Here is a 25,030-nt window from a genome sequence, read left to right as displayed (position 1 = left end):
ATTTGCAATGGTGATGGACAGGCTGACAGACGAGATCAGACAGGAGTCCCCGTGGACTATGATGTTTGCAGATGACATTGTGATCTGTAGGAGAGTAGGGAACAGGTGGAGGAAACCCTGGAGAGATGGAGATATGTTCTAGAGAGAAGAAGAATGAAGGTCAGCAGGACTAAGAATATATGTGTGTGAATGAGAGGGGAGGATAGAGGAATGGTGAGGATGCAAGGAGTAGAGGTGGCGAAGGTGAATGAGTTTAAATACTTGGGATCAATAGTTTAGAGTAATGGTGAGTGTGGAAGAGAGGTGAAGAAGAGAGTACAGGCAGGATGGATTGGGTGGAGAAGAGTGTCAGGAGTGATTTGTGACAGACGAGTACCAGTAAGAGTGAAAGGGAAGGTCTACAAGAGGGTAGTGAGACCAGCTACGTTATATGGGTTGGAGACAGTGGCATTGACAAAAAGGCAGGAGTTACAGCTGGATGTGTCAGAGTTAAAGATGTTAAGATTTGCAGTGGGTGTGACGAGGGTGGACAGGATTAGGAATAAGTATATTAGAGGGTCAGCCCAGGTTGGAAGATTTGGAGACAAAGCCAGAGAGGCAAGATTACGTTGGTTTGGACATGTGCTGAGGAGGGATGCTGAGTATATTGGGAAAAAGATGCTAAGGATGAAGCTACCAGGTAACAGGAAAAGAGGAAGGCCTAAGATAAGGTTTATGGATGAGGTGAGAGAGGACATGCAGGTGGATGGTGTGACAGAGCAAGATGCAGTAAACAGGAAGAAATGGAAACAGATGATCCACTGTGGCGATCCTTAACGGGAATAGCAGAAAGAAGATGATGATGATGAATGTATGTATTCGGAGCTTTTCTCCCTGGGCCTCTACTGAAAATGGACTCAAATCCAGTTGAACCAGCCTGGTCAACAAATGTAAAATAAAAATAAAATAAAAGTCCAATGCAAATGGAAAACAAGATCTGAGGTAATTTGCTATCTAGAAGGGATTATGAGTAAGGGGAGGAATCTCAGCCTTGGACCCAAAGTCTGAGGGTGGCCAAAGTCGGATTCCAGTCAGATCCAGTTACCCTTCCATTGAAGAATGGACAGAAGAGACAACACTGGATCCATTGGAATCCCTGAGACAGCCAAAGGATAACAACTTTAACAGCGAAGATATGTGTCTGCCCTTCTGCACTTCTGATACTCAATAAATGTACAAAATAAAATCCCCTAACCATCAGTGGTAGAGGAAGCAGTGCAGCTATAGCCTTGAACAGTAGAGTGACTGTCATACAGCACATTACCTATATGATGAGCTGGGTTAACTAGAAATCAAGTTTGAGGGTTTTCTCAGACTGTGGAAATGTTAAGAAAAGTCTTCCAAATGATCCCCTCTAGTAACAGTATGCTGTTGATGCAGTCCCTTTGCTGTAACTCAGTTATGGCCAGTCTGTTCTAAGTACAAAAACAGGAACTCAAGCCTGGTGCTGAACGTTTTCTCAGAAATGATGCACAAGGGTAGATTTTCTTGCACAGGCCCTGCACTTAGCTTTAACACAGTAAAACTTAGGAACTGTTTACTGAGGTAACAAGGCTTGGTTTACCATGATTTCTGGGCAATAGCAACCCAGTCTCTTACCATGCTTTTATGTGAGGGAAACTAATATGCACCCAGACATTTCATATACGCACCAGTTCTGCCTTCTGAGAATAGCGTGAACCTCAGTGATTAGCATTATCTAAAAAAACTTGACACAATGATTAGTCATAAAGGCAATAGCACCAAATACAAATTTCCATTTTCGTAAGTTTTCATATATTGACCCATTAGACCAGCAGGGATTACATTCTAACTGCATTTGATCCAGTCTTCTGAGTTCCTTAACTGAAATGTTCTATGGTTAGTTATACCAAATAATCAACCAGTAATCAACCAGTGATTAATACCCAGGGGTATTGACCACATAATTAACCAGAGGTTAATACCCCTGGCTTTGGTTTAAGCAGCATGGAAAAAAGTGTTACACATCTCTTCTCTCTCTTGTTGTTTGTTGTTTACCCATCTAGTGTAACTTTAAAAGCTACTGATACTTCAGAAAAACTGACCAGTACTTCACAGAAAATGTTAATGAAATGCAAATCAATACACTACATTTGTCCAGTTTTAATTTTATATAACATTATATATAGCTATATCTCTCTGTGTATGTGTGTGTGTTTGTGTGTGTATATATATATATATATATATATATATATATATATATATATATATATATATATATATATAGTGCATGATTGAACTAATTTAATGCTGAATTAAAAACACCAACAAAAAAAAGTTTGAACATACTGTGACGGCCAGCAATCAAAGAGACTCAATCCTCACCATTAACTCCAGTGAGGGAAAGTCACCAAGACCAAAGATGGAGTCACACGGTATTTTAGGATACAGCTCACTGCACCAAGTACAGTTTCCCTTAGAGCACACAGGGAGTACGCTCCAAACCTGGAGCTGAACTCTCCTTTCTCTCTCCAGACGCACACAAAACTCCACACTGACCACTTTGGAGCTCTGTGTCCCTGCTCCCAGTAGGTCACACACACACACACACACACACACACACACACACACACACACACACACACACACACACACACACACACACACACACAGGATAAGCTTGCCCAGATTTAGTAGCTGTGCCCCTTTCTGCCCAGACTCTGAGATAATCACTCTGCCACCAGTCAGCTACCCTAAGGCTCTTACAAAGGGTACCCAATTATAATGTGTACAATTAATACTAATACAAATGGTAGAGTGTGACCAAAGCAGCAAGGCTTTCAGGAGTGGGCACAGTGTCACTAAGATAAGCATAAGCACTCTCAAGATGTTAAAAGCATTCTCTAAAGGACCAGCCACAATGAAAAATATTAAAATATTTCATGATAAATAGTAAAACAAAAAAACAGAAGAATACTGAATAGAATAAACAAGAGAGTCTCAGACACAGAGATATAAAAATAATACAGTTGGATAGCTTTCAAAGATGCAGAAAACAATACTAAAGTTTTCTCACTAAATATCCCTGACTAACTAAAGAATTACTGTTCCCTGACTACTTACTACAGCAAGGCAAGCTGATGTGTGCTGAGTGCCTTACCACAGCAAAAGCTAGATGATGTATGTGTTTGTCTGTGGATGGTTGAGACATATATCCTGTCAAATATCTTTCCTGTCAGGTTCTAAAGTGTTGCTGTGAGAGCTCTAAAGAAAGCAGATGCTGGTTAGAGGATGACATCACCTTTGACCACCTAACTCTGGTGGAATACACACACAGAGCTTTGCTAAGATCTCTGGCAGCATCTGAAAGTTATAACACAATTTCAAACTTTCCACCCTTCCAGGGCTCTCTGATAAGCATACACATTTAATAAATTACAACAATATAACCTAATATACATCAATACATTTTTTTCTATCCAGCAGGACCTACTGTTAATGCATTTTTAACACAAGTAACTTTACAAATATATTTTTAACTCAAATATCTGTACAAATCAGTGTGACAGTCAAATAACATAAAATTCTTTACAAAACTCCAGCTAGCTATGCTGGCATATGTAGACATGTACTGTCCTACTCTCCCTGACAGACATGGCACTACCTCATAACATCACAAATACACAATACCAAAACCAAAAAATATCAAATTAAATAATATCAAGAAAGGAAAACTATTTCTTCTCCCAATGTTAACACAAACCTCCCCTATAACATTAATCTCAAATTTGTCTGAATAGTGGCAGTGTAACGGGAAGGTTTTTATGAAGATAAGTTGTAGGATTAAGGTTGAGGGAAGGGGCACTGTCAGGGTTAGGGTTAGTCACCCTGCACCGCTTTAGAATGGATCCTAACACTAACCCTAATGCTTCCCCTTCTCTCAACCCTAACCTTACAATTTACCTTCATAAGAACCTTACTGTAGCACTGCCACTACACAAGACACACTCAAACAAAAATTTGCCCTTTTCCCCATTGTAGTGTGATCCTGGAGTTGGTATATTTAGTTGGGGTGTGTGAGGGCCATAGCCTCCTACCAGGGTGGGTTTGACATATTGAGATGTGTTTCCTCATTCCACGTTGGCCAAGTGCATACTTACCCTGTTAAAAAATTCAGTACTGTGATCGTTCGGTAAAGTAACGGTTCAGTGTTGTCATCTTGATGAAGTCATCTTCAGATAAGTGGGCTTTCAATTATAAGAAGTAGCTCCAGATATGTGTGTGTGTGTGTGTGTGTGTGTGTGTGTGTGTGTGTGTGTGTGTGTGTGTGTGTGTGTGTGTGTGTGTGTCTGTGTGTGTGTGTGTGTGTTTTTATCAGACATCTTCACTGAGTGCTAAATTTTAGAATATTTAATGTTGAAGGATGGGTGTACATAGGGTATATGATATGGGATGATTTACACTAAATGTGCGAGTTAATGCCAGAATTTTTGGTATTACAAACATTTTGGCATTCAGAGTGGGAGTGTGTGTGTAAATGTTTGGTGGTTATGGTTACAGTATGGGCTGGGTGATAGAATAGCTTTTATGTTCTGTTTGTGTTACGTACGGGAGGTGTGTTCAAGTGTAGTGTAATGGAACTGTTAGGAAAGGGTTTTCATTGGGTAATATGTCGGGCTGGGGTAAGGGGCAGAGTTAGGATTAGGGTTAGCACACATGAGTAAGGATGGTCAGGGGGGGCCTGTCCGTATTCTCAACCCTACACATTGTGTTATGAAAAACCCTTTTCATAACAGTATTAATATTCAGATAAATTGTGTCTGGTGTTACTGTTTTTTTTTTTTTTTTTTTTAAATTTACCAATTAGAAAAGGAGAGAATTTGCTGTTTTTTCCCAATAGGTGAAGTGTTGAGATTTTTACTGTTTGAGTAAGGCTAATGTCAACATGTAGAAGCCAATGTAGAGATCATCAATATTTCTGCATGTTGAAATATTTAAACAGATCCACACACACACACACACACACACACGTATGCATATACATGTATAGACCATTGCGTTCTTCCAGCAGACTCTTTATCCAGACATGTAAAACTAATAACCTAGCCGGCGACTCTCTTTACAAACTCTGTAGGCAGATAATGGAACTTTCTACCTCCTGAGACTACCTCACTCTTTTCTCTAGGTCAGTTCAAAACTAAGCTCAAACAATACCTGGGATCAAAATGGACATGCTATTGTATCAAGCCTGGCTAATCTTTTCTCCAGATTGTGTACAGCTGCTATGTAAATTATCTTGTACTACAACTTTCAGATTTATCTAGTCTGAACTGAACAACTGTTCTTAATGAAACTATTAAAATGGTCGTTCATCGATTTAATGTTAAAAAAAAAAAAAATTCTATATGTAATTTCTGTATGGGTTGTCTCTATGTTCTCTGTAAATACTCTATTATGCTATCTCTGATATGAGATATGTAATGATATTTGTGTTACTGTTTGGAGCTTTTTTCCCCGGGCCTCCGCTGAAAATGGACATATATCTAGTCTGACTATCCCGGTTAACAAATGTAAAATAAAATAAAAATAAAATGTGTGTGTTTTTATATATATATATATATATATATATATATATATATATATATTTATATGGAATCACTACTTAATACCGAAACTACACAATCCCGAAGCCCACAATACCGAGACTAAAATCCCTAAACCACACATTACCGACATTTTAAAAGCACAAAATTCAAAATTGCGAAAGTACTACATACATACAGCACACACACAAACATATACACAGCCTCCCCCCATAACCAAACAAACCACCCTACACTAAAGATAAGCAGGGGGGCTGTGCCCCCCACACCCCCCGACTTTAATATTCCAACTTCGAGATCGCACAGACATACACACAAGGCAAACTCACACCCACACATTATAGCCCCACACACACACACACACACACACTAAAGCCCCTCACAAACACACTTACACACACATACTTACCTGAACCGCAACACCAGAAGCGCTAACTCAAAAGCCCTTACCATCGGGATTTTGAATTTTGTGCTTCTGGTCTTTCGGTAATGTGCGATTTCGGCTACATGGTCTCGAGCTTTTGAAATTCGAGATTTCAAAAGTTCGAGATTTAGTAGTGTTCCCATATATATATATATATATATATCTGTGTATGTGTGTGTATATACGTATGTACTTACTTCAAATATTCAGAACATTGACTGTTTCTTTTTCTTAGTGTTGCTGTTTTTGCATCTTTGCTGGCATCTATGTGTGCAAGAATACTATACAGCAGGGAGAGGGAATTTGCCCTTTTCCTCACTGTTGTGCGATCTTGGCTTTGGTAGATATAAGTTGCTAGGGTGTTTTAAGTTTTGTTCTTGTCGGTTTATTCTATTTTTGAGGTTCAATGTTTTTTAATTCATATTTTTAGATTCATGATTTTTGTTTTTCAAAATCTCCTTTTATAACTATATATAACTATATATATATATATATATATATATATATATATATATATATATATATATATATATATATACATATAAACACATACATAGCATGCACTAATCCTCCTGAAACCTTAGATTATGTAAATGTAAAAAGAATAGATGTCAATGATTCAATGAATTAGGATTCAAACACACAGCATAAGTAGACCATTTTACAATTTTCTTGATCTTAGTACCAGTGGAAAAGTTTAAATTTGCACATCAAGCATTTAAGTTGTGCTTAAAGGACTTTTTTTATCCAGACTGTGATATCACAGTCAGCGGAGACAACTAACTCTGAAGACACACAATCTGAAAACTCTGAAGATGAAGACAGACAATCTGAAGTGCAGTGATAACAAAAACAAAAGAATCAGCTAACAAATCTTGTTAATGCACATAACTTCAAATATAAATTAGTTACCAGTTTCTGAAATGAAGTGCAAGCTGCAAAAAAAATATAAACTCTGGTTGAATTAATTAAAACACAATCAATAAATTTTAACATACTTTAAGTCATAATATTAGAAATACAGTGCAACCTTCTGTACAGTGTGCTAAATGAGTAAACATTTTTACCTCTCTATTTGCACTACAATTCATTTGATGTTGTGAGAAAAAGATACAGCTAATAATTCTGAGACAATGCCCCACTGCATTTCTGGTAAAGACTTGCCATTTTCTTTGATTTGTGTGACTGGCAAATCACATTACTTCATATGAAATTAATGAATTCCGGCTGTTGATTTAAAAAAAAAAAAAACTGAACAAAAAGTCTTAATACCAGTCCTGGACATCCTTTTGATGATTCCTTTTTGTGCAGACGTCATTACTTGACATAACCACGCCTTTCAGATACCTTTAACTTAAGAAAAAAACATACATACACATTTTTTGAAGAAGTATGATATACATATTATGGGGACTAAGGCTGTAGCTGCCTTTCCTCAGTCTAACAGTACTACTTACCCTGATAAGTATCAAGAAAATGACTTTTCACTACGTAGCGCTCTGAGTCACGGTCAGGAAATATGCCAGTACGAGAAAGTGGTGCATAGCACTGAGATGCATAATTGGCATATTCCTTCACAATGTCACGTTTTTCCAGCTTTCCTTCAACATTCTTCATCTTTGCAGTTAGCTTTCTGATAACTAGAAAAATAAATAAGCATAGTTGATTTGTCATTTTTGTTATAGATATTCTTTACTGCTAGTGCACAACTGTTTTTTTTTAGTAATTCAAATATTCAGATACTAAACAGTAATTTTTATTAATTCAAATATTCAGATACTAAACAGTAATGTAGCAATGGCCATCAAAAAGCATGACACGCAATACCCCTCACACAAGCAAAAATCCCCTACAGAAACTATCACAGTTAAAGTAATTATGCTATTTTTTCAGAAAGTACACTCTTATAAGCTACTTACCCTAAGAGATGAATGAACTGTCCATGAGTTCAGACTGCCTGTCTTGGTGATACTTTTTTAAGCAAACTTTATTAGTATGAAACACTCAAACAATGAAGACACAAAACTGAACAACCAATACAACCACAACTGACAGCAAGAAAAATTCTTAAACATACATAATTTTCACTATTTTATTACCACTTCTTATTTTTTCCTTACTTTTTTTGTCTGGATGATCACAGCTTAAAATATATCCCATTCTGCTCTCTTCAGTCCTCCCAGGTTGCATGGGTTTCTCATATAAAACAAGTATATAACACTATACTACCACTTTCTAGTTCCCATCTCTCCCAGTACTATGACACTCAACTCTATCCACTGACACAGAAAAGAATTACTATATTTCTTCTGCCAAGTCATAGAATCATTCCACTACCTTCATTAAGTGTCCTCCAAATATTGTAATCAGGGTTTTCACTCACATCCATAGAAACATGCATGTCTATTCTCCAATTAAAAACCCTTTCTTTTCTGCCATTAATGCTGTTGCTAATGACTTAAGTTCCTGTCCCTACCGACTCTCCATCATCTTCAAATGCTATGTTATTACCTTCTTTACTAATATTAATATATTTACCAAGTATAAATCTGACCAACTTAAGTTCTGTTGTTCTTTCAAGCCTAAAAATAATACTTCTGCATTAATCTGGAAACATTGTATTAGAATTTCATCGACTATAATTTCTTTTTATTTTCTAAACCTCTCTAACTGCATAAAAGCTCAAAATGTACGAAGTCAATCACCTACCTCTCCTTTATCACACCTCCAACATACCACGGTTTGCCTCTAAATCCATTTAGGTATATTAATCTCTTAGGTGCATACAAAATGTTATATAAGAATTTCCAAGCAAATATCCTAAACTTTTCATATTTTTAATGATAACCCTGCTAATGCGACTGTATGGGTCCACATTTGCTTACTTGCTTCTACATTTAACATGCTTTTCCAGTCGGTGACACAGTTCACTTTATAGGCAATCTACCAGCTCAGAATTCCATAAATCCACATATGGGTACGTGACAATTCATCCAAGACTCATTTGGTCTAAACTGAAAATATCTAAAATTTGATCCAAAACCCATTTGATCTAATCACATAGCTATTCAGAATTAATATTGGTATAATTTAGGATGTTAGAGTGGCGGGAATTACATGGTAAATTACCCTAATACACCTACCTTGCTATTGCCTACTCACAAGTTTATGCATCTGCAGTAATTCACCATGTGGGGTGTTTTCTCTTTTCTCCGCAGTATTGCGACTGTGGAGTTAGTATAGTTAGTTAAGGGGGCAAAGGGCTTTCCCCTGCAAAACAGAAATTTGGGGGAAGCATTTGCTATAGTTGAAGATTTAGATGTAAAGTGATTTGAGTATATGTGTTTTAGATTAAATTTTTAGATATTTGTGATTAGATGAAAAGTTTCAAAGATAAAATGTAATACACCCATATCTTTCTCTCTATAGGTAGGCAGGGAGATAGTTAGTTAGATAGATAGATAGATAGATAGATAGAAAGAACTAAAACTCAAAATATCCAAATACAACTAATTGAATGCTACTGGTATAAACACAATTCATCTAACCCAGCATGACTCAAAAATATTTTTGCAGGGGGCCAAGGGCTCCTGCACCCCATACTTCCACCCATGTATATATAACAACTCCATGGTCGCACTACAGTGGAAGAAAGGAAGAATCTCTGAAAGTGCACCATGAACCCCCAAAAACCCAGCACACTGTCATAAAGCAAACTGCAATATTACTCATAAATCTTTAAGACAAGTCATATACCAGTGATTAAAAAATCATAAATGTTCCTTATCAGAATTATAACTGATAAAACTTACTGAAGAATATTTTTAGATCAAATGTAATTAGATCACTTTTTTCTAGATAAAGTGAAACCTGGACTGCCTCTATTATACAATATGTATAATTTTATCAAGTGCAATGAACATTTTAATGCAATTTTCACATTACTGACCCCATCTTTACTTTCATTTCTTTTTCTTTTCTAGTCATGTTTTATCAGCATTTAGGCATCATTACTCATTTTATTGCCCCAGGAATGCCTTAATCTTCAACTTTGGCTACATTTATCTGTGTAACTACTAAGCATGTTAACAGAACAAAATAGCAAACAAAATATTAAACATCAATTAAAATACGCAGAAATTAACAGCATAACAATCACTCAATACAGAATAATTTAAATGTTAAGTCAAAGCTGCCAGGTGTTCTGGGACCATTTAAAGCAGGTCAGAGTGGTACACTTTCAATGCCACTCTGTCAGTGAATTCCAAAGATGTGAATTCGGACAGGCAAAGTTACACAAAAATGTTTCCAGCCTTGGCCTTGGAATCACCAGCCATGTCAAGGATGCAGAACTGGGTATACAAGGCAGACAGTAGAAGACAAACAAATCTTACAGGTAAGAAGAACCCCTTAAAGGAAAAGAAACATGATTATACTTGCACTGGAAAACATGGGTAATATGCCGATAACAACAATTATCCATCAACATATGTGCATCTGTACTAGCTGGAAATAATTAATCTTGGTATCAGGAATTTCCAGGTAAAGGGTGCCACTGTAGTGAACGCATGAATAGACCAGTGCTAACCACCACTGACATATCTTCATGTAATACCAAGTGCTTAACTCAGGCAGTATTACTCACACCTGGAACTTAAATGTCAGCCATTAATAAATGATCATGCCTAGATTTCACAGTTTAGATAAAAAAAAGTCCAAATTTTTGCCACCATAAATAATAAAAGGTAACAGCAAAATAAGCAGAAGCATCTAGGAAAGAAGATTGTAAATCCGTTATCTTAGATAATGACTTTTTGCTGCTCTGGGAAAAGGTAAAGCTGACAGCAATGGTAATGTAACCCTTTCACCTCAAACAAGATATTCTAGGGCAGCATAAACACAGTGAACAATGGACCCAATACTGAGCCCTGGGGCACTTCAATCTTCAAAAAAACATGACTATAGGAAGCAAATCAATCTAAGACATTAGAGGACAGGAAAAAGTATGATCAAAATGTGCTTGACCATGTTAAAAGCTATACAGAAATCAAGCAGGGACAGAAAAGAGTAACACTGCTCTTTCACTGTAAGTTGAAAATGAAACAGCAGTCTTAATACACTGGCAAGTGCAAAGAAAAGATTGAGATCTTTTTTTTGCACTTCATCTCCCCCAGAGTGCCCTTTTAGGCAATGCCAGACTGAAAGTACTTCAGACATAGCAAATCAAAACCAAGAAAATCTAAAGGTGTTACTGCTCAGTGCTAGGAATCTAAACAAAAAAACACTCCCTACAAACTCTCCTCACCTCACAGAATGCCAGTGTCTGTGAAGTTACTGAGATATGGTTTAAAGCAGCAGAGAGCACACCAGCAATGCAAGGCTATAATACCTTCCACACATTTAGACCATCTACCACACAAACAAGGACTTAAAGGTGGAGGTGTCTCGATTTACATCAAAAATAAATATACCTCAAGGCTAGTCAAACAGAACAATGCACTTGAGCTTCTCCATGTTCATGTTACCACAGGCCAAATCCCATACCACTTCCTTGCAAGCCTCGTCTAAGACACAGAAAACCCATTACATGTATTTAAACTTAATGGAAACACTCACCATCCAACCTAATACCATATTCATGGCTGACTTTAATTATACCACTGCTAACTGGGACTCGTATATGACACTACATGTATATGCACAGAGACTCCTGGATTTTGTAAACAAACTCCCTGGACCAGATTGTTAATACACCGACCAGGGTGCAAACATAATTGATCTGGTCCTCACTAATATGAGAGAGTGCTGCTCATCCCCTAGTGTAGTGTCTGCTCTGGTAAGGCAGACCACAAAATGGTCTCTGTGATGATATGGGCAAGTGCCAGCATAGCCAGCTGGAGTCTTGTAAATAATTATATGTCCTTTGAATATCAAACTAATTTATACAAGATGCTTGTGTTACAAATGTATTAGAACTGTATGTCATTTGTATATCAAACTCTCTCTTGGCTTTTTCCCAGTTAGGGGTCGCCACAGTGGATCACTTTGTCCGCTCATTTGTATATCAAACTGATTTGTACAAATGTTTGTGTTGAAAATGTATTGGTAACATTTGCTTATGTTAAAATGTATCAACAGTCCACTCTGCTGAAATGAAAAGAAATGTACATGAATTACTGCAACTGAATTAAATGCATATGGTTTAATAGAACACATTGGGACAGCAAAACTTAACTTTAATAAAAAATAAGGGGAATGTAAATAAACTGCTAGACCATAAAATGGCATCCCACAATGCTGAATAGGACCAGAGATGCTGAGTCTGGGAAAGAGCCTTTGTTTATTAGCTAAGTGAAAAGAGGGGAGGCCCCCGGCACTGCCATGAACATCTGAATGTGTATTGTGGCTGTCAGTGCTAAATTCCAAGGGGAATACTGTCAGAACCTAGAGCTAGGTGACCAGATGAGGTAATTCTGCCACCCCTCTTGCAAATTATATTTCAGATATTAAAAAGAGAAATCTCAGAATACTAAGTGTTCTGTTTGGGAAGCCTGACTAGAAAGACCCCCAGCCACAGCATCTTGCCTTGTGGTAGTAACTAACTTAACTAGGGAACAGTAATTCTTTTAGATTCAGTCAGGAATGTTGTGAAGTTTAGTTCAGAAAGCGTTTTTCTTTATTTGTATGAGTCTGTCCATCAATGTTAATTTCAATATTTTCTGTGATTTAAACTATATGGTTTACTGTAAATACATATTGAGTATTTTCATGCTCTTACTATTTACTATTAAATATAGTTAAACTTTTATTGTGGCTGGTCCTTCTGGAAAGTATCTAACCTTTGAGAGTAGATGTATTTATTTGGTGACAATGTGCGAGCCACTCCAGAAGGCCTAACCATCTTGGTGAACTACTACCATTTGTATTATTATTAAAATTACACAATATAATTAGATACTCTTTGTTAAGGGCCTTATTGTAGCTGACTGGAGAATGTCTGGTGGTGGTGATAGCAACCTTAAAGTCTGGCAGGGACAAGAAGCATTGGGTTTACAGAAAGGGTGTTGGAGGACATGGCTTGGACACTCGCTTGAGCTAGGTGACCAGATGAGGTAATTCTGCCACCCCTCTTGCAAATTATGTTTCAGATATTAAAAAGAGAAATCTCAGAATACTAAGTAATCTGTTTGGGAAGCCTGACTAGAAAGACCCCCAGCCACAGCATCTTGCCTTGTGGTAGTAACTAACTTAACTAGGGAACAGTAATTCTTTTAGATTCAGTCAGGAATGTTGTGAAGTTTAGTTCAGAAAGCGTTTTTCTTTATTTGTATGAGTCTGTCCATCAATGTTAATTTCAATATTTTCTGTGATTTAAACTATATGGTTTACTGTAAATACATATTGAGTATTTTCATGCTCTTTTACTATTTATTATTAAATATAGTTAAACTTTTATTGTGACTGGTCCTTCTGGAAAGTATCTAACCTTTGTGAGTAGATGTATTTATTTGGTGACAATGTGCGAGCCACTCCAGAAGGCCTAATCATCTTGGTGAACTACTACCATTTGTATTATTATTAAAATTACACAATATAATTAGATACTCTTTGTTAAGGGCCTTATTGTAGCTGACTGGAGAATGTCTGGTGGTGGTGATAGCAACCTTAAAGTCTGGCAGGGACAAGAAGCATTGGGTTTACATAAAGGGTGTTGGAGGACTTGGCTTGGACACTCGCTTGAGGACCTAACTCTAGAGCTGTACCAGTGGGGAGTCTTATTGGGGACCTAGAGAGAGACAGATATAGAGACATCCAGACCCCTTGATGAGTGTGTTCCCTGGGTGCTCTTAAGGGAAACTGTACTTGATGCAGAGGGGTCTGCATCTGGAAATACTGAGTGTATCCATTTGTATTCCAAGTGCATTTCTCTCTCCAGTGTCAGTGGTGAGGATTCAGGCTCCTTGATTACTGGCCCAGCATGGGATTGACATATTGGTGGCCATCAGATACTGGTAGCAGTGGTGGGCACCACAGTCTCCTTTGAAGAAAAAATAAAATATAGAACCCCAGCTAACCCTGGAATATTCAGGAACTACTCTAAGACTAACCTCCTACTATTAAGTGATATCCTGGCAACATTTCAAGCCCCCATAAACCATAAGAACACTATTGCCAATGTGAAACTGTTCACAGGATCCTATACAAGCATATTAACAGCTGCATAGCAGCAACTGTCCCACCAGGAGGAAGTACAGAACTAAGTCAAAAAACAAGCCACCCTGGGGGAATCACAACATCAATAGGCTTTATAACAGAAGGAAGAAAATCATGGCAAAAATTAGGAAGTGTAGCACCTAGCAGGAAAAAAAGTACTCTCATCAAACTAGGAAGTGTAGCACCCAGCAGAAAAAAGTACTGTCATCAAACTAAACTAAAAACTCAGAGGGCAAATAAAGTCTACAAAATTCAAATTTGATGTAAATTTAACCACTCAGGCCAAGGACAACCACAAGGCATTCTTTAGCTATGTCCGTAACCTCAGAAGCAATATGCAGTTGTGTGCAGAGCTCACTGTACTGAGCCAAAAGATACAGCAAATCTACTGACAAATTCGGCTCCAACTTTACTCCTCATTCTCCCTCAACCTTCCCTCAGGAAATACCATCAAATATTTCTCCTCCTACTATCACTAGGGAACAGGTCCTTAATGCTCTTAATAAGGCCAAAAACACTGTATCAATGGGCTCAGACAATATCCCCGGATGCCTTCTAAATAGCATGAAACATTACCTATCAGGCCCTCTGGAATTTCTCTTTAACTGTAGCATCCAAACAGGCTTCATGTCTCACAAATGAGTAACATTAACAGTAATCCCTCTGCACAAAGTTGGGGTATCTACAGACACTGGAAACTACAGACCTATAAGTCTCATTTGTCTCATATGGAAAGCCATGGAAGGAATTATCTTGAAAATGATCAATAATGACACAGGAAGCCTCCAGACACTGGCCCCAACCTAATTTGGTTTTGTCAAGGGCAGGTCGTGCCTACTTAACCTGGCAGACTTCTTTGAGAATGTCACTAAAGCAATGGATGAGGTCTAAATGGTTCACACTGCCTACTTTAACCCGGCCAAGGCATTTGAAACAATACCACAATCAGGCACTGTTGACAAACTCTAGTGGTTAGGTACAAACCCTTATGTTACCTGGTTGATAGCCAGGTGGCTCACAGACAGGACTCAGGATGTTAGAATTGGGGATTCCATCTCTACAAAGAGACAAATCACAAGCGGAGTCCCTCAGGGATCAGTCCTGGGACTGCTCCTTTCTGGAAATTACTTTTCTGAAATCAATGCCAATGTCAATGGCCTCTGGCTGACTAAACTTGCAGATGATTACAAATGAGGAACAGTCATAGAATCCCCCACCCGACATAAATATTCTCCAGTAAGGGCTAACACAGACAAATAACTGGTGTCAGAATGGTGGACTAAAACTAAATGCCAAGAAATGAAAAACAGTATCCTTTAGGAAGTCATCCACCCCTTGTAACGATCATATTGACAAATTGACAACACAACCATATGAGTTGACACAGTAGTCAGGGACTTGGGGACACACATAGATAGTAATCTAGCTTTTGACCATCCCATATCTAAATTAGTGAGACAATTCATTCCATGTTGTGCAACTTATAAATGAAGGTATGACATCTAGGTCCAAGGAAATCATTGTTCTACTGTATTCATCATTCATCAGACCTATCATTGCGACAGTCCCCCTTTGGTATGTACCTAACCAGGCAAATCCAACAATTGCAATGTCCACAGAGGGTCCCCACTAAAATAATACGGGGCAAAAGTAACATGTCCTATGCAGACAGCATCAAGGCCCTATCCTTGTATTCTGTCTCCTACAGGGTGTTGAGGGGAGATCTATGCCTGGCATACAAGGCATTGTCATATTCCACCCTGATGTTCCTCCTAAACATCCACAAAACAAAGAGCAACAGAATTTTCTGTTCTAATGACTTAACCCTTTCCTGTGATATAAATAGTACCTTCTGGAGAGAGAGATATGTATCCCAGAGACTACCCCTTCTCTGGAACAGGCACCCTAACCATGTGAAGCAGAGTTCCTCCCTAACCCAATTCAAGTGCAACTTGGACAATAGGATGGGGAACAGGAAGTTCATCCCTGCTTTGGCACCTATGTCTCTAATGGGCACAAGCAACCTGTAAATCATTCATATCCTAGGCTACTGCTTGTAAATGTTTCATCTCCCAAGCCCCTGCTTACATTTATCAAGGGTACAAAAACTTGTCAGAGATTTTGGATGCATGGCTAGGCTTGAAAAGACCCTTGCTGTCATTAACCTGGTAATCACCTATGAACCTATTATGTGGATGAAGTAGTTCAGTACCAGTTTTGGACAGAAAAATGGTTTAGTAGAAAAATCTCTGTGTCATAGCTCCAGGTTCTGGGGGTCTTGACTTACCTTCTGGTAACTGTCAGCATGGAGTATACATGTTCTTGCCATGTCTGTGTGTTTTTTTCTCCAAGTACTTCAGTTTTTTCCATATTTTATACATGCTAGCTCACTGAATAAACTAAATTGCCCATATAGACAGCATATTTCAGGGGTCTCTGAACATTTTTAATTCTGCCCATTGTATTTAACTATAAATATTTTTAATTCAGCCTACAAAGCATTTTTATTTATTTGTATTAACTCATTCACTTGAGTGATGCTCTGGATGTTTGTACTCTTAATTCCCAATTACCGCATCGTGAGTTTTTTGACAAAATCAAGTTATGCCCTTACATTTCAAACAAATATTCATATCCCTGGAAGGTTTACGAAAGAAATGTCAAAGGTAAGCTGTTTATCACAAACAAATCTTTACAGTGGTAGTGTTCAGCAAATTCTAGGTCTTAAACTGGATTTTATAAGTCACAATAAACATAGTAAATGTGTAAATAACTTACAGAATTTCAGTACCTACTCAAGCTACACACATACTTTAAGGAGCAATTTGGTCATCCATCTGTGAGGTTCCATATGAGGCTAGCAGTTATGTCTCTGTTACTTAGTTTATCAGACAGTTAGAAAATATGCAAATTATGATATTATAAATAAATACTTTACGAACAAAAGAAGCACTAGATATAAATCAAATATCAATTCAGTAGTGTTGCACATCATGTAAGCTTTAAGATAAAATATTTCCCTAGCTTGTATGTAGTATGGCTTAAAATCATAAAGGCAAATATGAACATGCTACATTACATGCCTAGAGTTGTCAGTAAAATGTAACTGCAGAAACATCTGAAGATGTCACTAGGCTGAAATAAGCCAATATGAGTGAGTGTGTGTGTGTGTGTGTGTGTGTGTGTGTGTGTGTGTGTGTGTGTGTGTGTGTGTGTGTGTGTGTGTGTGTGTGTGAGAGAGACTTCCAAGAACTCAAAACAGACCAAATGCTGAAGGCCCGGAAGTTAAGTATTTCTGTTATCAGTCCGTTTTGGGTTCCAGGAAGACTTAGGTTCTCAGGTGGTGTTGCAGCTGCCTGCTTCTCAAGCAAAAAATAAGGAAGACCAAATGCCACATGGCATTGCAAATGTGCAGCAAAGCAGATAACTGCCTAACTATAACATACTGTTTTGTCTGGCTCCCTGAGTTGCTTCTCACACAGCTAAAGTGGAAATCTTAAGTCTGAGTCTGGCTTTCTAAGGAAAGTACAGTTGTGTAAATAAACTTACCATAACAGTAGATTTTAAGTGATCACTGCTGCAGTACCTTTAACTATATGGGTAAAATTTGCCAAAGGATATAACAGCTGACCAGCTTCCAAAGCTTCAGGCTACTTTCCTCCTGCAACAGATCACCATTGCTGGATCTCAAATGCCAAACACTTTATTCACAATTTATAAAAACACAAAGCTTTCGAGATTAACCCTTCTTCAGTGTATTTCCACCTGCTCAAACCATCAGTCAGTTCCAGCTGCATTCAGTAAAAAGACAGGTTTGGGAGTCAACCCTTTAAAGCTTTAATGCCAACAAACAGAAGGAGGCTGGGCCTTGAAAGGACAATGTTAGGAGCAATGAAAAATCAAAGTCCACACCTTGGCATAAGCAACACACCGAAAGGAGGAGGATGAAGGAATGGAGCAGCCGCTGTTGCAGTGATCAAACTGAATACCTACTGTTATGGTACAGTTATTTACACAACTGTACTATGTTCATCATATCGATCACTGCTGCAGTAGCCTTAGATATATTGTTAGATTATTATTTCAGCTTCCTACATCTGGGAGACAGAAGGAAAAGAATAAGGAGCTTCTGGACTGTGGTCCTAGCAAAGCCTAATCTAGACCTAGAGATGAATTCAAGCCTGTAGTGGTTTCTAAACATATGCACAGAGGACCACGTTGCTGCTTCTAGAATACCTCTAGAATCCAACCCTTTCCAAAAAGCTATAGCTGAAACCAAGACCCTGGTAGAGTGGGCCTTGACCCTGCCTGGAATACTTGTGCTGTGGTGAGTATAACTGTTAGAAAAATATGTATTAATGTGTGTATGCTTAATGCCAATTAATAATCAAATTAATTAATACGCTTTTCATTCTATTTTTCATGCACTGTGTTATATAAATTGAGTTTCATATGAGACTGAAAAAGATGCTTTTTGAAAACTGCAGTATGCTTTCTGAAACTTACAAGATGCCCTCTGACCTAGTAACTGCTAGCACAGCAATATTCATGTTTATGCCTTTTGGAAATGTACTTTAGAAGCAGGTGCTTATCTGCTAGGTCAGGAACAAATTAATGAACAATACTATATTCTGTAAATGTAATGATTTCAAACAACCAGCTCTGTTTGAAGCATGAGAACATGTGCAGCTGCAGTAACTTAGAGATAAAGTAGACAAAAGGATTATTAGAGAAATGAACTGTCAGCATTGTGCTTGAATTAGCCATAGTACCTTGAATGGTAACATAACATGTATCCAACTGGGAGTAATCAAGGCCATGTTGTTTTTCTCAGGAAGTTTCACATAAAAATTGATAAATCAGCAGAAATTCATGGGAATGATGGTCAACAGATGATGATGAAAAAGGTGGTAATCTGATACGTCAGCCTGGTAGGCCATGTCTAGTTAGAGAATGTATAAAAATGAAAGTATTTCCTGTTTCTAGTTAGACAAACTCTGTAATAGCACGTTTTTGTCTCCTTGCTGCAAGATTAAAGTGCCTTAACCTGAACCTACCATGTTTTGATAATTTTTAAAGTATATTTTTCCTTTGACAATTTGGTCCTTCGGACCGGAAAGTTCCTCTCGCTCTAGGCCTAGGTCAGAATTGGGCCCGGTGGCATGCGTCCATACGGAGAAGAGGCCAAATCGGCTCTTCTGTTTTGAAAGACCTCCGACTGAATTGTCGTTCGAAAGAGGCCAGCCACTGTTTCTGATCTGGGATTGGAGGATGAGTCAACGATCCGGTGGATCAACTCACGGAGGGTCAGGTAAGGAGGAATTACCTTATTTCTGTTTTAAGATCAGGGACTAGTTACAGAACTGTTTTTGTCAGGAAGATTTGCATGTGCAGATCAGGGACAAAAAAGGGGTTACTGTTTTGTCATAGATCAGGGAAACAGGATAGGTAGGCAGTTATTCTAGATAAACTGTGAAAAGGTATAGAACTGTGGTACCACGTGATAAAGAGGGTTACGTAACAATTTACAGCTTAGCTAAGGCAACAATGGGAAATCAGTGTACGAAAAGTTCCCGAGACCCGCCCCTAACTGAAGATGCGAAATATATGCAATTACAGCGTGCCGACAATGTTAAGTATTATACAAAATGGGTTGATAAGTATAAATTCGATGGTAATTTAGATAAACTAGCACTTATTAAACTTGTCAGGCAACTAAAAACAGATACAAAATGTCAATTAAAAAAGCAACGACAATTAGGAGTCCCTCAGGTGCATAGGTGGCTTGAGGAAGCAAATCGCAGGGAACAAAAGATAAAGAATTCAAAAACGATGTTCTTAGACAAAGAAGATAATAACTTGATAATAGCAACGGCCCCTCCTTCGCCCCCTCCGCTACCCTTACCAGAATATGAAGCGAGTGGACAAGCTGATCCACCTCCGCTATATCCAGCTGTTTCCACAGCATCAAAACCATTTGTCAGGGATCCCATCAAGACAAGGTCTCGAACACACAACTTGAGAAGGGAGATTGAACTATGTGAAATAAATAGAAAATCACAAGCTATGAGTGAGGGAGAAATATGTCCACTCATAGAAGTACCAAATCCTCAAGCAGGACAGGATCCGACTCTTTTAGTTTATAGACCGTGGACACCGGAAGATATCCGGAAAGCCACGGAGGGAATTTCCCATCCGAAAGTGAATTTTCGAAAATTTTTGGAAGATTTACAGGGTATGAGATTAAGTTACCATTTGAATGGAGAAGTAGTAGAAAAAGTAGTTAAATAAATTGTAGATCCAGATTGGCACATGATCAGTGGCGACTGGAATCCTCGTGATGCACAGCTTAGACCACTCCCACATACTAACGCAGAATTGGATGGCAGAGTGAAAGGTCTGACAGACCGAATCTCTGAAAAGTGGAAGCCTAGGGCTGATTGGACTTGCATTAATCAGTGCATTCAACAAGAAGGTGAAACAGTTGATAGATATTATGCTAGATTATTAGAGTGTTTTAATAACCACTGCAGAATGCAGATACCAGAAAAACAGACACAAGATTCCCCATATGAACAACAGCTAAAGAATGCATTCTTGAAGGGTAGTATAACTCCCATTAGCAGCTTTATTACAAAGCACATGGTAGATCATCGTACGAGTAGATTGCAGCCATTAGTTGAATATGCTAGACATGCAGAGAGACATTTTAATAGTAAAAAGAAAAAGAAAACTCAAGTATTTTCAGAAGAAGATGGGTCAGACGTATTTGTAGTACAAACTGGGAGAAAGGGTAAGAAAAATACCCAGGGAAATAAACAATCTGACAAGTGATCAGAAGATTTTGAAGAAAGAAAGAAAAGAGGTGAATGTTTTAAATGCGGGGAAAAAAGGACATTTAGCAAGGGATTGCAAGCTAAATAAGAAGGTGACTACAGAAAATAAGGAGGATGAGGAATGACTATATGATAGTCAGGAATCACTAAATGGAAATAAACAGGAAAAGACAAATGTGATAGCAAGGGTAGAGGATGTGACAGAAGGGGTAGAGGATGTACATGAATTTGTAGACATTGAAGAAAATGAAATTTTGGACTTAGCCTTATTGAACCAAGAGCTTTACTTAGCAGATACAAAACCGGAAGTGACGCTTCTGGTAGAGGGGTGGGAAGTCAAATTTTTGTGTGACTCAGGGGCTTCACGGACCCTGATACACCCTTCCAAATTACTGGAAGATTCAGAATCACCAGATTATATACTAGTGAAGGCAGCTAATGGACAGCTGTATCGGGAGCCACTCTCCCATGACATAGTGATAACAGACCCCATTTCAGGAATGACCCAGAAAAGTAAAATTGTAGTTTCTGCAAAATGCCCAGTAAACCTTTTGGGTAGAGACTTAATGCAGATATTTGGCATAGCCATAGTTCCAACCATGCAGGGTATGGAAGCACAGCGACAAATGGATACTTTTGTAGTGTGACCGAAGGGTGAGACATATTATTGGTACAGCCAGGACTTGGTTATGACTGGTCCAGGGGCAGTAACCGAAGAACTGATGAACGTAGCCATCAGTAAGTCCCCCTCCCTCGACATTGACAAACAGCATTTGTTGCATTGTACTCTATATTACTGTAATAGACCAGGACCTGATAAAGAATATGAGCAGGAATTGTTTCAGAACCACGCAAACAGACTAGTGTTACGAAACTTGTACTGGGACACAGAAGGAAACAGTGTAGTAAGCTGTTCATTGCCCCAGGAATTTCTGGCACTTTACAAATCTAATCGATTGCCACATGTTAGCTTAACTAAGAATAGAAATTTGAAATGGGCAGACTTAGGAGAAAAAGTCACAAGGTGGGAAAAGCAGACAGAATTAGAACTCTCTGAACAAGGAGTATAGAATCAGAAGTTGAATTGGATAACACAGACACATCCAGCTGTGCACTCACAAGCTAGTGAGAATAGCTGAGTATTACTCTTATTGGAGGAAGAGGAAAAAGCCTTGCGAAACATGCCAGAGACTCTCTGGTCAACAGGGAAATCAGATGTAGGACTTATACGAACAGCAGGACCAGTTACTATTACGCCAAAGTCAGCATTTAGACCTCAGAAAAGACAGTATCCCTTGAGAAATGATGCAGAGATGGGGATCAAACCTATAATAGTAGCCTTACATAAGGAAGGAGTCTTAATAGAATCTCCTGATGCACCATGTAATACACCCTTATTTCCTGTCAGGAAAGCAAACGGGGAATGGCGTATGGTCCAAGATTTACAAGCTGTAAATAATGCAGTTATACCCAGGGCACCAACGGTGCCAGATCCGCACACCTTACTGAATGATTTAAAACCTCAGCAAAAGTATTTTTCTGTGGTAGATATTAGTAATGTATTTTTCTCAATACCGATACACCCCAACAGCCAACACTGGTTTGCATTTACCTTTCAGGGGAAACGGTATACATATACGAGATTACCACAGGGATATTGTGAAAGTCCAACAATATTTGCACAAGAAATGGTAAGCAACCTGGCGGGATTTATCCCACTGAAAGGTAGTCAGATTTTACTTTATGTAGACGACATTCTGCTGGCAGCCCCCACCCAGCAAGAATGTAAAGAGGACGCCATAGCATTATTACAGTTTTTAGCTACTCAAGGACACAAAGTAAACAAGAACAAACTACAACTTTGGAGAAAACAAGTTAAGTACTTGGGATATGTAATATCCAAGGAAGGTAGAATATTAGACGAAGATAGAAAAACAGCAATATTACAAGCACCTAGACCAACTACCAAGAAGGAAATGATGTCCTTCCTGGGAACTACTAACTTTTGTCGAAGTTGGATACCAAATTATGCTTTGGAATCTGCTCCGCTGGCCAATTTAATATTCAAAAAGCCGATGGCAGCACAGGATTTATTACAATGGACACCAGAAGCAGAAGCAGCTTTCTGCAAGCTGAAACAACTGATAGCATCATCCTTAGTTTGAGGATTACCAAACTATCATAAGCAATTTTTTCAAACTGTAGACTGTAAGCAGGGTTATATGACATCAGTATTGACACAGCAGCATGGGGACAAGCAATAGCTTACTATTCATCACAGACCCAGTGGCGCGGTCCCTGCTCCACTGTGTATAAGCAGTAGTTGCAGCTGCAATGGCAGTGCAGGCTTCGGCCTCAGTAGTGTTATTCCACCCTCTCACTTTGAGAGTGCCTCATGCAGTCGCAATTATTTTACTGCAAGAAAAAGTAGCATATCTTTCTCCTGCTAGACATCTTTCCTGTATGACTATACTTTTGAGCCAACCTCATATGACAACTGAACGATGCACAACTTTGAATCCGTCAACCTTGCTCCCAACCCCTGCAGATGGCAAACCGCACTGCTGCCTGCAGAAGATTGAGCAAAAGACATTACCTAGACAAGACCTTACGGATGTTCCCTTGGATGATGCCGAGGTGACATACTATGTGGACGGCTCGTGCAGGAGGGGTCTTACAGGACAGATCCTAGTGGGGTATGCAGTCGTTTCTGATACTGAAACTTTAGAAGCAAAATCTTTACCACACAATTTATCTGCACAAGCAGCAGAGTTGATTGCCTTGACAAGGGCATGTACCTTAGCAAAAGGTAAGAAAGTGAATATTTATACTGACAGTCAGTATGCTTTTTCTACTGTACATGTTTTTGCGCAGCAGTGGAAAAATAGAGGAATGATAACATCTACTGGTAAACCAATTAATCATGCGCAATTCATTTTAGATTTATTAGACTCTATTCAGTTACCTCAAAAAGTAGCTATTTGCAAATGCGTAGCTCATACTAAGCAACAGGATAGGATTTCAAAAGGTAATGCGCGGGCTGATACAGCTGCGAAACAGGCAGCTTCAGCCTCAGAAGCTTTTCTTTTGAGTGAGGAATTACAACCCTCTGAGATTTTAGATTTAGAAATGTTAAAAACAATGCAGACACTTACTACAAATGTCGAAAAACAGAAGTGGATAAAACGAGGAGCAATCCTTGAAAAGGGACTGTACATCTCCAAGGAAAAGAAACCAATTTTGCCATCTAACTTGTTTAGATATGCAGCTTTGTTGATCCATGGGCACAGCCATGTCTCAACAGGGGGGATGGTACAGTTAGTGAATAGAGTGTTTACAACCTATGGATTTACAAATTACACAAAAACATTTTGTGCAGCATGCCATGTTTGTAACAAGCATCACGCACAAGGGGCATTGAAGCCTAAGCAAGGGAGTTTTCCTACACCACTGTATCCGTTTCATACTATTTGTATGGATTTCATAGAACTGAATAAATGCGAGAATAAAAAGTATTGCCTTATCATTATAGATATGTTTTCCAAATGGGTGGAAGCTTTTCCAACTAAAAATCCAGATGCAGCTACTGTAGCAAAGGTCCTTGTTAAAGAAATTATACCCAGATTTGGTATACCGGAAAAGATTTATAGTGATAACGGTACACATTTCATGAACCAAACAGTACAGCAACTTAGTCGTTATGGAATATCGTTAAAAAATCACTGCGCTTACCACCCCCAATCTGCAGGGTTAGTAGAGAGGCATAATGGGGTGTTGAAGAGTAAGCTTAGGAAGTTGATGAGCGAGACACAAAAGAACTGGGTGCACTGTTTGCCTTTAGCACTGTTGAGCATGAGAACTGTTCCAAATGCAAAGGGATTAACTCCTTTTGAAAGTTTGTTTGGGAGGTCATATTATACACCTCAGTGGAAACCTCTCATGTCTGCAGAGCA

The 25,030-nt window shown here is 38.5% G+C and overlaps 1 protein-coding gene across 1 annotated transcript in view; it reads right to left on the bottom strand.

Moving 5' to 3' along the window:
- The window catches only part of CFAP91 (cilia and flagella associated protein 91), a 1,839,442-nt gene that overhangs the window by 1,087,138 nt on the left and 727,274 nt on the right, over positions 1-25,030 (bottom strand). The window contains exon 9 of the mRNA XM_044071500.1: positions 7,485-7,667. Within this exon, the coding sequence (XP_043927435.1) occupies positions 7,485-7,667 (183 nt within the window). The remainder of the gene's footprint in view (positions 1-7,484; positions 7,668-25,030) is intronic.

Source organism: Protopterus annectens, chromosome 5.part0 (assembly GCF_019279795.1).
Source record: "Protopterus annectens isolate FY-2018-M chromosome 5.part0, PAN1.0, whole genome shotgun sequence".
Classification (NCBI taxonomy): Eukaryota; Metazoa; Chordata; order Ceratodontiformes; family Protopteridae; genus Protopterus; species Protopterus annectens.
Note: the sequence above shows the minus strand (reverse complement) of the source record. Positions and strands in the feature narration are given on the sequence as shown.